At 34.0% G+C, this 14,354-nt stretch overlaps 1 protein-coding gene across 1 annotated transcript; it reads left to right on the plus strand.

Moving 5' to 3' along the window:
* LOC105157292 (flavonoid 3'-monooxygenase) lies at positions 7,628–10,592 on the plus strand. The gene is made up of 3 exons (XM_011073667.2): positions 7,628–8,602; positions 9,494–9,742; positions 10,036–10,592. The coding sequence occupies exons 1-3, from the start codon at positions 7,709–7,711 to the stop codon at positions 10,414–10,416; spliced, it is 1,524 nt and encodes a 507-aa protein (XP_011071969.1). The 5' UTR covers positions 7,628–7,708; the 3' UTR covers positions 10,417–10,592.

The raw sequence follows: 14,354 nt of genomic DNA on the forward strand, positions 1-14,354 counted from the left end.
CATCTTTTCTTCTTTTTCATTATTTGAAAAGAGAGAGAGAGAGAGAGATAGAGAGAGAGAAAGAGGATCCTGGTCAATCGGGTTAGACATGTCCCGACTAATTCTGTAGTAGGGCGGGGCTACACAGAAGAAAGTCCAAAGTGGAGCGGGCCTCGAGTTCCTCCAGAACTTGGCAGGGCGAGTCCCTGGTACACCCCAACCCGCCCCGTTGCCACCCCCAATCCAATAGTTTGAGAATCAAAACAAAATAAGTGGTTAACTTAGGGACCAAAATCATAATTCTTCCTATTTTTTGCTATCATTTTTGCTTCACGTGCACATCACATGATATTTCTCTGTTGTAACACCAAATCTAATGCACGATAGGTAAAAAAAGCACTTAAAAAAATATCAATTTGAAAATTAATATTATTAAGCCCAAAAATTTAGTGATCAAAACTAAATAAATAATTAAGTACAGGAACGAAAATCATAATTTTCTCGACCGATGGTCCAACAATTATTTTGTATTTTCTATGCCACTTGACAATTTATTGGATGTGGTATGCTGCACGCAGATCCAGTCAATTCATATTGTATTTTGTCTATGTCATTTAATTTATACAAAGTTACACAATATTATTATTTTGTCAATTATTTATACATTATGTTAATAAAGCCACACAATCTTAGTTTTTCAAATTAATCCTTGTATCAGTTTTTTATATTAGTAATTTTTCCTCACAAAGTTAAACAATATTAATTTTGTCAATTCTTGGTACATATAATTCGTAAAAATACTCGATTTATTCTTAATTATAAATTAAAATTTTATTTTATGATTAAATTTAACATTCTAATAATATTAAGCATCAATTAATTATTAAAAGTTAATTGTAAGTTTTTTATTGGTTAAATAAATGATTTAAAAAAAAATAAAACATCACTACTTAACAATTTATTTTTAATTTTTTTGGATTTGACACTTCGGGTGACGGCTCCAGTTTTTTTATTTGAAACAAAAAGTGCCAATCCTCAAGTTACGACTTGCACTAAATTGCAAAGTTTTCTTGCTTTGCAGTATTTGTGCAAATTTTCTTTTAAAAAAAATTAATTTTGTTAATAGCTGTGACGTACATAAGGTTAACCATCAATGATTGAACTATATAACAACTTTCAATTTTTTAATTATAGTTTAATTAATTTAATATGGAAAACACGACAAGATGATCACGATATCCATATATATTATCTATTATTATATATATTTGAAGGGGTCATGGACTTCAATCTTTCAATTTTGACTAAATGTTATTTGTTTTGTAGATTTTCGAATTGTTAAATTATAAGAAACATATTCTAATTAGTAGGTAAGCATTAATGACGATGTTCATAATTTTTAATTCTTTTTTAATATTTACTATTACATTTTATAATTTTAAAAATAATGATTATAACATAAATATATATGTATATGTCCCACACCCTCGGAAATATATATATATATATATATATATGGAGTATTGTATATATGAAAGACTTTGTTACAATTTAATTAACTTTTTACTGCATTATAATTTCTAAATTGTTTTCTCAGTGCATAGAGAACTTATATAGCTTTGTTACGGATTTAAAAAATACTGCTAATTAATTTTAATTTAAATTTATCAATATTATTTATCTTAAATTCATAATTTTGAATATTAGTTTCTTTATTTTGGCTGAACTCCTAGATTTTCAGAATTTAATTAGTTTTAGTTTTCCTTATTATCAATAAGATATTATTTCCTCGTTGAATCCGGCTTCGTTGCTGGACTTAAAATATATAATTAACTGACTTTATTTACATATACCAATATTATGTATTTGAATTAAAATTCCTAATTGGGAATGTTATCATCTTGAATTTACCTCAACAGTACATATTTTGAAAACTGGATATCTTTAATATTTACCAATGAAACCATTAATGGTCGTTGATGTGTATAAAAATAAGTTAGTCCAAAAAGGCTCAAATGATAAAAAAAAAAAAGAAAGAAAGAAAAGAGAGAGAGAGAGAGAGAAATGAGTGGCCTGTAACATCCTTTGAAGCCCAATGGGACCTGTCAGGTAGTCTTGACGGGTGTTTCCCAAATTAGATTGATAAAAATAGGAGGCTCAAGACATCCCTCTATTCGGACCATGATCAAAGGCTCGACAAAACATTCGGCCCGAAAGGCCTGCATGGCAGTGCACACTCGACCGTGGCCTCTAGTTGGCTTAGGTATTAGCAGCCATCTTGGGACCACATCAGCCCTAGTAAGGCAAGACTCCCTGATTGCTGGGACTCCTTACAGATGGGGGAGGTCCCCCGAAAGCCTTGGATTCCTTGGCGGCTAGGACTTCCTAGCGGTTAGGAGTCCTTGCTGATGAAGGGTCCCCCAACTCGAAGATAAGTATTCAACAACAAGATTAACAGAAGCAGAGCCCCATTATTAGGAGACACACCCTTATAAATACAGGTTTACTCCACCATACGAAAGAAACCTTACAGACACTCTCTACGTCTCTCACACCTCTGCAAGACATTCCTGACACCCTTCTCACACTCTAGACGACATTCTTCATGTCTCTCACACCTCTCTTACTCTCTAAACATTCTCTAAGCACGCTACTAGCATTTTATCAAGTGTTTTTATACTTTTCATTGATTTTTTCAATATATCTCGATTTTTAATCATACTTATTTAGTTTTTGGTTTCATTCAATTTCAAATCCAATACTAACGTGGGCGTCGGAGTAATAACACTTTTGGTCTCCCTTTCAGGATTTGCATTCGCTTCGGCCCAAGTTTCGGACAATAGTCTATATCTATTAGACCAGTGCAATTTTTTGAATGCTTCATGGCGCCGTCTGTGGAAACACAGATCTAAGACGTGAGAATAATGGAAGGAGTCCGCACTTTCTCAAATGACTCCCCCAAAAAGATGACCCCCCCTCACGCTGGAAGACCCCCTACGGATGAGTACTACATTTGTTCAAGACCTAACTTCAGCGGCCCCATCATTATCATTATTTAATTCTAATATCCTACTAATTCGATCTTTAATGTGCAGGACATCCCCCTAAAAGGGGAGGGGGCATCCTCCTTAAAAGATATGCCCTGCCCCTAGGTAGGCATCCTCCTAAAAAAGTCTTGCCCCAAGGCGGACATCCTCCTAAGAAAATAAGAATAAGTCGTGCCCCCAGGCAAGCATCTTCCTCAGAAAATAAGCCCTACCCCTAGGTAGGCATCCCCCTCAGAAAAAAAGTCCTGCCCCCAAGTAGACATCCTTAATGGAATAAGCCTTGCCCTTAAGTAGGCATCCCCCTCAGCGAATAAATCTTCAAATACAAGCTTACCTTAAGGAGTATCTTTAATATTTTAATTTATAACCTTGGAGGTTTATTCTACCACCTTCGATGTGCTAACATGTGCCTCTTGTAGGTATTTCATGATGGAGGCATCCTTCTCAGCCTTCTCAAAATAAAGCCATATCTTCCACACAAGTACACAAATTCTCCTTCAGGAGGCATGCAAGGCTACTCCAGGGAGACACCCCAGCCTCCTTCCGGGCAGGCATTTACGTTCTTCTCTAGGGAACTTATAAACTCTGTCTCGTACATGCACTTAAGCCCTCCTCGCGGAGGCATCTAAACTATGCTTCAGGCGTACACCTTATGCTTCCTTCAGAGAGACTCCTAAGCCCTGTTCCAAGGAGGGCCCCCTTAAATAAGCCCTCCTCCTCCGAGGCACAATAATTTTGCTCCGTGGAAAAGTTATTCGTAATATATATATATATATATATATATATATATATAAGCTTTTCTTTTTCTAAACATGCTTATGCTATTAACATATTTGCAGAATTCAGAAAAGAAAATAGAAGAAGAAGTTTCTTCTTCGCACCTCACCTCTAAAGAGGTCTACTATAATAAGTCTCGAAATCTCCACTAAAATTAGATTTGGGGGCTAGTGATGTGCATATAAACAAGTAGACCCAAAGAGGCACAAGCAATCCAAAAAGAAAGAGAGAAATGAGAGGTACATAACATCCTTTGAGGCGTAAGGGAACCTGTCAGGCTGCTCTGGTGGGTGTCCCCCAAAACAAATTGGCAAAGGGAGGAGGCCCAAGACATCCCCCTACACGGACCATGATCAAAGCCTAATAAAACATTCGGCCTAAAAGGCCCACGTGGCAGCCCACATTCCACCTCGATATCCAATTAGCTTAGGTGTTAGTAACCACATTAACCGTAGTAAGGAAGAACTCCCTGGAATCTAGGACTCTCTGATGGCTGTGACTCCTTGTAGACAAGGGAGGTCTTCCCAAAGCTCTAGACTCCTTGGTGGCTAGGATTACCTAGCGGTTAGGAGACCTTGCTGATGAGCCCAACTCGGAGATAAGCATTCAACAACAAGATTAACAGAAGATAAAAATAGACTATGGTTATCCAAATGACCCTTATCAATTTCTCCTCGAGAATGAAGGAAACGTACAGAGCCCTATCATAGGGGGACACCCCCTATAAATACAGGGTTTACTACTTCATACGAATGAGACCTCCCAGACACCCTCTAACGTCTCTCACACCTTTCTAAGACCTTCCTGACACATTTCTTACACTTTGGACGACACTCCTCACGTCCCTCACTCCTTTTACTCTCTAAACATTATCTAAGCACTTTACAAGCACATTATTAAGTGTTTTTATATTTTTCACCGACTTTATTTACCATATCTCGATTTTCAATCATACTTATTTAGTTTTTGGCTTTATTCAATTTTAAATCCATACTAACTTGAGCGTCAGAGTGCTAACGCCTTTTTTGCAGGTCCCTCCTTGAAAATTTGCATTCGGTTCGGCTCAAACTTCGAACAATAGTCCATATCCATTGGGCTTGTGCATTTTTTCAATGCATCAGTCATCTAGATGATTAGAAAATTTTCGATTAAATTACTTTATATTTTATTCTCCGTAATCAATCAAAAAATTATTATCTTAAAATTAGCAAGCAATATTTATTGCAAACTTTTCATAAAAATATATTAGGTTGTAAACGACATAAATTAGGGGAAGCCCTCTTCTTTTTCCACGGAACCCAAAGGGCGCACTTCTGCACATCCAAGACCACTTGCTTGAGGATCCATTTACTGGGGACATCCACATGTGGTTGTTGGATCAATTGGTACAAAATTTAATTGATAACCATGCATTCTAATAATTTAGAGGGAAAAAAAATACATAACTTTGTCCTATATCTAGATCTAATTAAAAAAATATTTCTGTCAACCCCATAATTAATTTTATTTTATAAAATATTAAATAATTAACTCGTGCATAGCACCAGAATTTGCATATTTCTAACTTATTATTTAATTCTTACATTATTGTTTACTTTGTGCATAATGTAGAGATTTTTCTTCCATTATTGGAGCTGCACAAGACTTTTTCCATATATTAAAATTAATGGATGTGACATACATAAGTATAACCATCAATGACCATGTATAATTGATTATAACTATATACCAACTTCCAATTTCTTAATTACAATTTGAAAAAAAAAATGTAATTTCAGTCTTTTAATTTATGGGATTATCAATTTTGATCCTGCACGAATTAATTTTTGTAATTTAAACCTAACGTAACTTTAAAATTTTAGCAATTTTCATCCTTTCCCTGCCAAATTACATTAGACTCGCATATGATCAAATTGAAGTGTAATTTTAGTACTGTAACTTAAAAGACGTTGGCATTTATAGTCCAGTAACTTAAGGGAGTTGGGATTTTTATTCCTGCACAAATTGATTTACGGGATTAAAATTACAATTTAATTGGATCATGTGTAAGTCAAATGCAATTTTCTGACCATCTAACCAAGTTGTTAAAATTATAAAGTAACAAAACTAAATTACGAAAATTATTTCATACAAAATAAAAAATACCATCTTCTTTAAATTACAGAACTAAAATCATATGTTTTTTCCCACCTAAATTACTTTAAAATATGAACACACGTTAATCACGACAGAGTATCATGTGATATATATCATATATATATATATGATGACGTTTTTTTTAATGAATATATTGACTTATCGATTAAATAAACCAATGGCAAGTTGACAAGTATCTGTACCCACATACGATTAATTAGATCTATATATATTTTATATTTATTAATCAAGTGGGAGAGATTCTCTTTTATTGATCTACCACAATAATAAATAATACCATTAGCAACAATATAAATTTCTCGAAAAATACCGGAATTCTTTGATAATTTACACTAGCTAGCAAGGAATTTAGCAAGAAAAATATTTTACTTGACAATTAAGTCACCGCTGATTTTAACTTCGAATTTTTTATTTTGTTAATTTTGTTATAAATTTTACTAATGAAAATATTCATTAGTAAAATTTCAAGAAATGCTTTTCGACCTTTTTGCAAAAACCAGTTACAAAATTTTGCAATATCTAGACGGCCAAACTAACGATCGAAGTACGTACAACAATTTACCTCTTTAAATAGATATGTGAATTGCTTCATTTTAAAAAATATCATAAGGGGGTAAATTGCTAATTTATTTATAAATAAATAATTTTCATTCGTAATATCACAGAGAATAAATTGTTATTCATGTTATATATATATATGTGGATAGTGTATTATTGTGATAAGAAAATATATATATATATATATATGTATTAACTTTCATTTATGTATGAATTTTTGGTGGTACAAATATATTTTTTGGTGGGGCATAATTGCCTTCCTATTTTTTTGTTTACAGTGTACACCCTTGCAACCATGTGGCAGCACATCATTTAGAAATGAAATAATGTCAAAATATGTTGTCGTTTGACTTAAGGAATTTTGTTTGAATTGCAAAATTATATTTTTGGTTTTTTAAAAAATAAGTTATTGTATTATTAAAAATTAATTAAACTTTATTAAATTTTAATTGCAATGTTACATATATTACTAGTTTCTAAAAAATAATTAATTATATAATTAAAAAATTAACTAAAGATTTAATAATATTTAATTATTAAAATTACTTATTATATTATTAAATATTAATTAAAAATACATTCTTATTTTAAAATAATATTAATTTTGTTTAAAATAATTTTAATTACAAATTAAATTTAAAAATTACAAAAGAAAAAAAGAAAAGCCTTGAGTCGTTACTCAAAGTAGTCACCTTGAATAACAAATAAGCCGTGAGGTTTTTTGTTTTTTTTTTAAGTTAGAAGTAACAATTTATTTTAAATTTGTAGAATTTTTGAAATCGGAAAATTGTTGTCCAGATCATGTTTGGTACAATTTATCATAAATTTGTAGAATTTTTGAAATCGGAAAATTGTTGTCCAGATCATGTTTGGTTTAATCAAATTAATCACAAAGTAAGTATAATACATCTGTCTGTCATATGATTAGTAACTTTTTCAAAAAATGTACACTAATCACACAATAAATGTATTGTACTTGTCATATGATTGATTCATGTTTGGACGACTGGACTAGAATTTCCCAATGAAACCACAACTTTCATAAAAATTTTGGATTTATTTTATAATATTTAAATAAATAAAAATAAGCCTATAAATATTGCCTCCATGAACACAGCCTAATCCCACCACTTCCTTCCTAGCTACTTCTCATAGTTTCTGGGTATTGTTTGTCTGATCAAAATTAAAACATGGAAACCCAATTTTGGTTTTCATGTCTTTCGTTGATCGTATTCGTTTATGTCCTAACCAAAGTACTTCGACGCGAAAAACTGAACTTGCCACCCGGCCCGAGGCCCTGGCCCGTGATAGGGAACCTAAATCTCATAGGCCCTCTCCCACACAGATCCATACACGAACTCGCCCAGAAATACGGGCCCTTAATTCACCTCAAATTCGGGTCCGCCTCCGTGGTGGTGGGCTCCAACGTGGAGATGGCGAAAGTCTTCCTGAAAACGATGGATGTTAACTTCGCCTCACGGCCGGTGACCGCGGCCGGGAAGTACACCGGTTATAACTATACGGACATCACGTGGGCTCCCTACGGCCCGTACTGGAGACAGGCCCGGAGAATGTGCTTGATGGAGCTTTTCAGCGCTAAGAGACTTGAATCCTACGAGTACATCCGGATCGAGGAAATGAACTCTCTGCTCAAAAATATGTTCAAATGCTGCGGTCAACCCATTTTGGTGAAGGATTATCTGTCGACAGTGACACTGAACGTGATAAGCCGCATGGTTCTGGGGAAGAGGTACCTGGACAAAGACATCGAGAACCCGGTGGTTGCGCCGCAGGAGTTCAAGAAAATGCTGGACGAGCTGTTCTTGCTGAATGGGGTGATCAACGTGGGGGATCTGATTCCCTGGATCAGTTTCCTGGATTTGCAGGGGTATGTGAAGAGGATGAAGATTGTTCACAAGAAATTTGACAAGTTTTTGGAGCATGTTCTTGATGAGCATCAGGAGAGGAGGAGGAGTATCGAGGGGTACGTGAGCAGAGATATGGTGGATGTTCTGCTGGAGCTGGCGGAGGATCCGACTTTGGAGGTGAAGCTGGAGAGGCATGGAGTCAAGGGCCATATTCTGGTACAAGAAATATCATTTTTTACTATCACTAATTACTATTATCAAAAAATAAAATAAAATTATGACATATACAATTAATCATAAATTTACAATACTTGTTAGTCAATTGTTTTCCATAATGAAGCCATAATATTAAAAGTTAAAATTATAATAATATTTGTGTATAATTAAAAATCATGATAAATATTGATTTATCATAATAAAAATTTATATCATAGCAATTTTTTTTTTTTTTTTTGGCATTAGAACACGAGTGGGTTGACTCGAGTTGGCTCGCAAATTTTATACTAATATATAATCCGAGTGTTTTGAGTACGAGTCCAGAAGGGTTAAACTTTTTCTTTTTGGAAATCGGGTTGCAATTTTAGAATTTATCTGATTCTAATTGCGTCTAAGTCGACTCAGACTTTATTTTTCTCTTAGAGTTTGATTAAGTCTTTATTTTGGTTGAGCTCATTATAAGTACTGTTTGAAGAGTTGATGAGTTCGATATTGATGACTAATTTAGTAGACGGAAAGCTCTTAAGCTTAATAAATATGATCGAATTAAATCAATTATAGAGTATGATATATTTATTATGTAATTGGTTACTATTTCTAAATTATATATCAATCTTACTATAAGTATATTGCACTTATCATATAATTGGTTTAAGCCCAATCTAACCTTATTTTGATCAGAATTTCCGTTTAATAGACCAAAGATGAATAATATGGGAATATTGCAATTTTAATCCTGTAATTCAGGAAGATTGTCATTTTTCGTCAATTTAATCCTGTAATTTTAAAAAATCGACGATTTTAGTCCTTTTTCCGGCCAATTTGGACAGAAAACTTCATGTAATTTATACATGACCCAATTTTATGATCTATAATTTAATGATTCTTTAGGACTTGCTGGCTGGTGGAACTGAAAGCTCTACAGTGACGATAATATGGGCAATCTCAGAGCTCCTAAAGCAACCTAAATATTTCAAGAAAGCAACCGAAGAGCTTGATCGTGTCATCGGACGAAACAGGTGGGTTAAAGAACAGGACATGCCTAACCTCCCTTACATACAGGCAATTATGAAAGAAACTATGAGGCTCCATCCAATCGCACCAATTCTCACGCCTAGACTCGCACGTGAAGACTGTAAGGTATTTCTTAATTTATTATTATTATTTATTTGATAGATACATAAAGTCTATTAAATACAACTTATTTATAATTGAAAAAATTATAATTTTAGTCCTATATTAGAGGTGGCTCACTATATTCTACGAGTAATTATTGGTCATTTTAATCCTATAATATATTTGTAGTCAATTTAGTCCTTCCGACATGTTTCTAGATGAACACGTGAATTTTGGAGCGGCAACTTACGTCGCATTAGGTCTAGATATCATATTTAATTTATTTATTTTAATTTGTGACTTTTATCCATACATAGGTAGCTGGATATGATATCAAAAAGGGGACTCAAGTATTTGTGAACGTATGGACGATTGGGTTGGATCCATCGATATGGGAGAACCCCACAGAGTTCAATCCCGATAGATTTATTAAAAAGCCAATCGACGTCAGAGGACATGACTTTGAACTCTTACCATTTGGGGCGGGGCGAAGAATGTGCCCTGGTTATAGTTTGGGCCTGAAAGTGATCCTGTCGAGCTTGGCTAACCTTATCCATGGGTTCAATTGGAAGTTGCCGGATCCCATGAAGCCAGAAGATTTGAACATGGAGGAAGTTTTCGGACTTTCAGTTCCGAGAAAAGTCCCTCTTGTTGCTGTGCCGGAGCCCAGACTGCCACTTGAGGTTTATAACCTTTGATATCAATAATGTGGTTCTTATTTGTGGGTTGTGTTTAATGTATCGGTGATAATAAGGATGATCATGTCTTCTCAAACACAGAATCAAAGTTGTTGAATGAGAAGAGAAGAGTGTTGATTGGTGAAGTTATGTACTAAATTCTGTATGAATCAAGTCAATCCATTACTTTAAACAAATCTTGCTATCATAATGGAAATGACAGATTTAAGGTTAAACCAATTTAATCGTAGACTTGTTTGGAGTCGATATCTTATTAAAATAAATAAATAAAAAATTCACCGTATCTATAATAAAAAAATAAAAGAATTAATTTAACATATTAACGAGAGAATATATAAGAAAACAGAAAATATTGTTAATAAGAAAAACACAGAATTTTTTAGATGTCATGTATTATTATTATATATATATATATATGTGTGTGTGTCATTAGTATTTGTTTGTGTAATAATTTGGTAACCTTTTTTCTCTGTAATAACAAATTTTACTTTACCATAATAGTCTGTTTAACATTTTCAGTAGGTTCATTAACAAATTTGTTCCAGCTAGCGTAGATAAAAGTTTCCAAGAGTAACACTTTAAGAGCTCACAAACATTTTTTAAATATAATTTTGATTCATAATTTAGGTTATTCGGTATTTTATTCTTAATAATTTTCTAGGATAATATTTTGATTTTGCATCTTTTTAATTCTTACAATTTCAATTTTTTTTATTATCGGAGTTCGAGTTATATCTATGAAATACTATAAAATAGTAATTTAAAATCTATTTATTAATTCATATAATTAGGTTTATTTAAAAATGTAAAAGAAATCAAAACTGTAGAAGCTTATTGTATTTGTTTCATTTATTTATGATCGCATAAAACTTTAAACTTGTATTTTCCTATTATCCTAAGAAAAAATAATATTATAAAGTTAATTTGGTCGAAGCCAAAAATAAAAAAAATAAAAAAACTTTTAAGATGATTAATGCTTGTATATGTATATATAATAAGATAATAAATAACAATAATAATACAGTATAATGTAATAAATGTAGATATAGATAGATACGCCCCAATTTATTGCTAAGAGACTTTGTGCATATTTATAATGGTTGGCGTAACAAATATTAAGTTTACTAATTGAAACATATCTCGAAAAAGATATCACTACATATCCCAAAAGATTCGTTGCACAGAAAATGCCAAAGTTTTGGTCGGTTGAGATATATGGAAAATTAATATTAAATGGGTAGAGTTTCTGTAGATCAATTATTTATGAATTATGACTAATCATGACGAATATTTTATATTTTGGGTGAATTATATTTTATATTCTTGAACTATGTATATAATTGTATTTATTCTCTGAAGAACGAAAGGTAACAATCTCCTCCCCCTTCGACAAAATAATTTGACTGATAGGACAAAAATGTCCGTCTTACTTACTCCTTATATTTTTTATTTTATTCCTTGAAATATATTTTATTAAAAATGCTTCTCCAAAATTACTTTTAGTGATTTAAAAATTGACTCAAATTTTATTTAAAAAATAGTATTTAAAATTTATAGCATTTTATAAATTATGTAATACAAAGAATATTTACAAGCTCAATATATGCAGATATGTTTTACAAAGTAAATTATTTATATAAATATGTAAGTACATAATGCATATAATTTTATAAAAAAAAATGTTATATAACTTATAAATTTTGATTCAATTACATGTACACATAATTAAAATATATCATATCATTACTACAAAAATTATAATATTTATATGTATTTCATGAGAGGATCAAACATTTAGAAATTGATTGTAATTTAGTACGGAATAAATATAAACAAGATTTTCTTGCTCCTTCACATGTTCCATCCAAACACCAACTAGCATACATATTCACTAAAACTCTACCAATCTTCTTTTCAAGTTGAGACTGATCAATGTTGTGAGCAGTACCAGTTCAGCAGTGTAAGCTCCCTTTCAAGCATCGTGCTCTGTTTTGCTAAGTGAAGGAAGAATCGCAGTTCCTCTTATGGAAAGCGCATTGTAGCGGCGCACGCCTTTTTCTGCGTTTAAGTGAAATAATGTTTTTATTAATAAGCTCAAATGCGAGCTCTGTAAATCGTGGAGCGGCTTTTCTTGTAAATGGAGTTAGTTTGGGAAAGTTAGTCTGTTAATGACAATTAATTTCCTTCTTCTCTTAAGAAGGTAGACTGAGCTTCTACTTCGAATATTGTACTCTTAACTTTTTCTTCTTCCTGAAATTACAAGAAAGTTTCAAGATTTTGAGATCAACAATGGCGTGTGTTGTCTTTTATTCCAGTTGAATTTATGCTTCTCTACACATATCCCGTACAAGATCATGGATGCTGAAACTTTTCATTTTGCCGTTAGATCTCTTCTGACAAGCTAAGAAAAGGTTTCTGCCCACAAGATCGTCCAAGTACTTCTCAGCAGCATCCTCCAAGGTTTTTGATCACGTGGTTTTAATGAATCCCTATGCAGCCTGATGGATGTCTAGGGAAATATGCTATGAAATGTCAAAAACACCCTTAATTAAGGGTATTATAGTCATTTAAGCAGGGATCCGCATCTTTTCTATCAGACAGGTCGAAAAGACCCGACCCGGACCCGTCTGCCTTCGAAGACCCGGACAACTACAGCCGTTCGATTATGGACTATGGCTAGCAGGATAAGGCCACGTGGCCCAATCAACAGTATCCAGCTGTGCTATATAAATAGACCCATACGCCATGATTAAAGGTAACTGTTCTACGTTCTTTGAGATTGAACTTTGTGATTGCATACATTTCTCTCGGTCAACCTAACTTGAGCGTCGGAGGGTCGTTGTCGGAGACGTGCCCGACGAGCTCATTGTTCTTGTCTCATTCTCAGGGATCCCAAAATTTGGTCTTGGTGGATTAGCAATCCGTGACGAGTTCGTGTCTCGGGATCGCTGAATTCGAGCCGAATCAATTGTGGCCGTCTGTGGGAACATCTGAGAATCGTCAGCATGGAAGGTTCTTCGAGAAGAAACGCCGGAGAGGAAGACACACCTAGAAAAGGAGGATCCATGATCCACATAACAAAAGATGACTTACAAAGAATGATCGAAGAAGCAAGCCGAAAGGCTATTGTGGAGTAAAAGAGAAGGATTGCGACCCCGGTGGTCAAGGAAACAGCTAGGAGGCAGTTATTCGAAAACACAGAGCCTCATAGGGAGTCGAGGGAGCATAGTGAGCCGGAGCATCGGAGTAAAAGACCAGCCTTATCGGAAGCGGGATCCAGCAGCCATATTCGGACAAAGAGGAGAGAGTCGGTGATATCCCAAGCAGAGGTGGAGAGTGTAGAAAGGCAGATAGAAAGCCTGAATAAGCAGATCGACGAATTGAAGAAGCGAGGAGAAATAGTTTCGCACAACAAAAATTCTCCCTTCAATAATGACATTTTGGTTCAAACAGTTGAACCGAGTTTTAGGGTACCTGATTTGCAGAGGTATGACGGAATGAAGGATCCACAGGAACACGTTGCTGCGTTTGAAATAGTGATGAACTTATATGGACAACCGGGTCCCATCATGGCAAAGTTGTTTGCAACTACACTCATGGGGAAGGCACAAGAATGGTTCACAAATTTGCCCCGAGGAAGTATTGAATCATACGAACAGCTCATAAAAATTCAACTTTTATTTCGCGAGCAAGAAGAAATAGAAGAGGTCAGCGACCCACCTATTCAACATTCGTCAGAGGGAGGACGGGCCTTTGAAGAACTTCATGGGGAGATTCAACAACGAGACGTTGGAGGTTCAAGAGCTGAGAATTGATATGATCGTGAGCATTTTGATACACGGTCTGAAGAAAGGCCCCTTCACATCTGCACTCGCGCGCGACCCCCCAAGCGATGTCGAGCAACTAATGGCTCTAGCACAGAAGTACATCGATGAAGA

This window comes from Sesamum indicum, linkage group LG3, assembly GCF_000512975.1.
Source record: "Sesamum indicum cultivar Zhongzhi No. 13 linkage group LG3, S_indicum_v1.0, whole genome shotgun sequence".
Lineage (NCBI taxonomy): Eukaryota > Viridiplantae > Streptophyta > Magnoliopsida > Lamiales > Pedaliaceae > Sesamum > Sesamum indicum.

Bases quoted from the DNA above. Each gene is read 5' to 3' on its own strand.
- LOC105157292 (XM_011073667.2), top strand. From the start codon at position 7,709: ATGGAAACCCAATTTTGGTTTTCATGTCTTTCGTTGATCGTATTCGTT. The intron at 8,603-9,493 runs GTACAAGAAATA...ATGATTCTTTAG, and splicing joins GAGTCAAGGGCCATATTCTG to GACTTGCTGGCTGGTGGAAC. The intron at 9,743-10,035 runs GTATTTCTTAAT...ATCCATACATAG, and splicing joins TCGCACGTGAAGACTGTAAG to GTAGCTGGATATGATATCAA.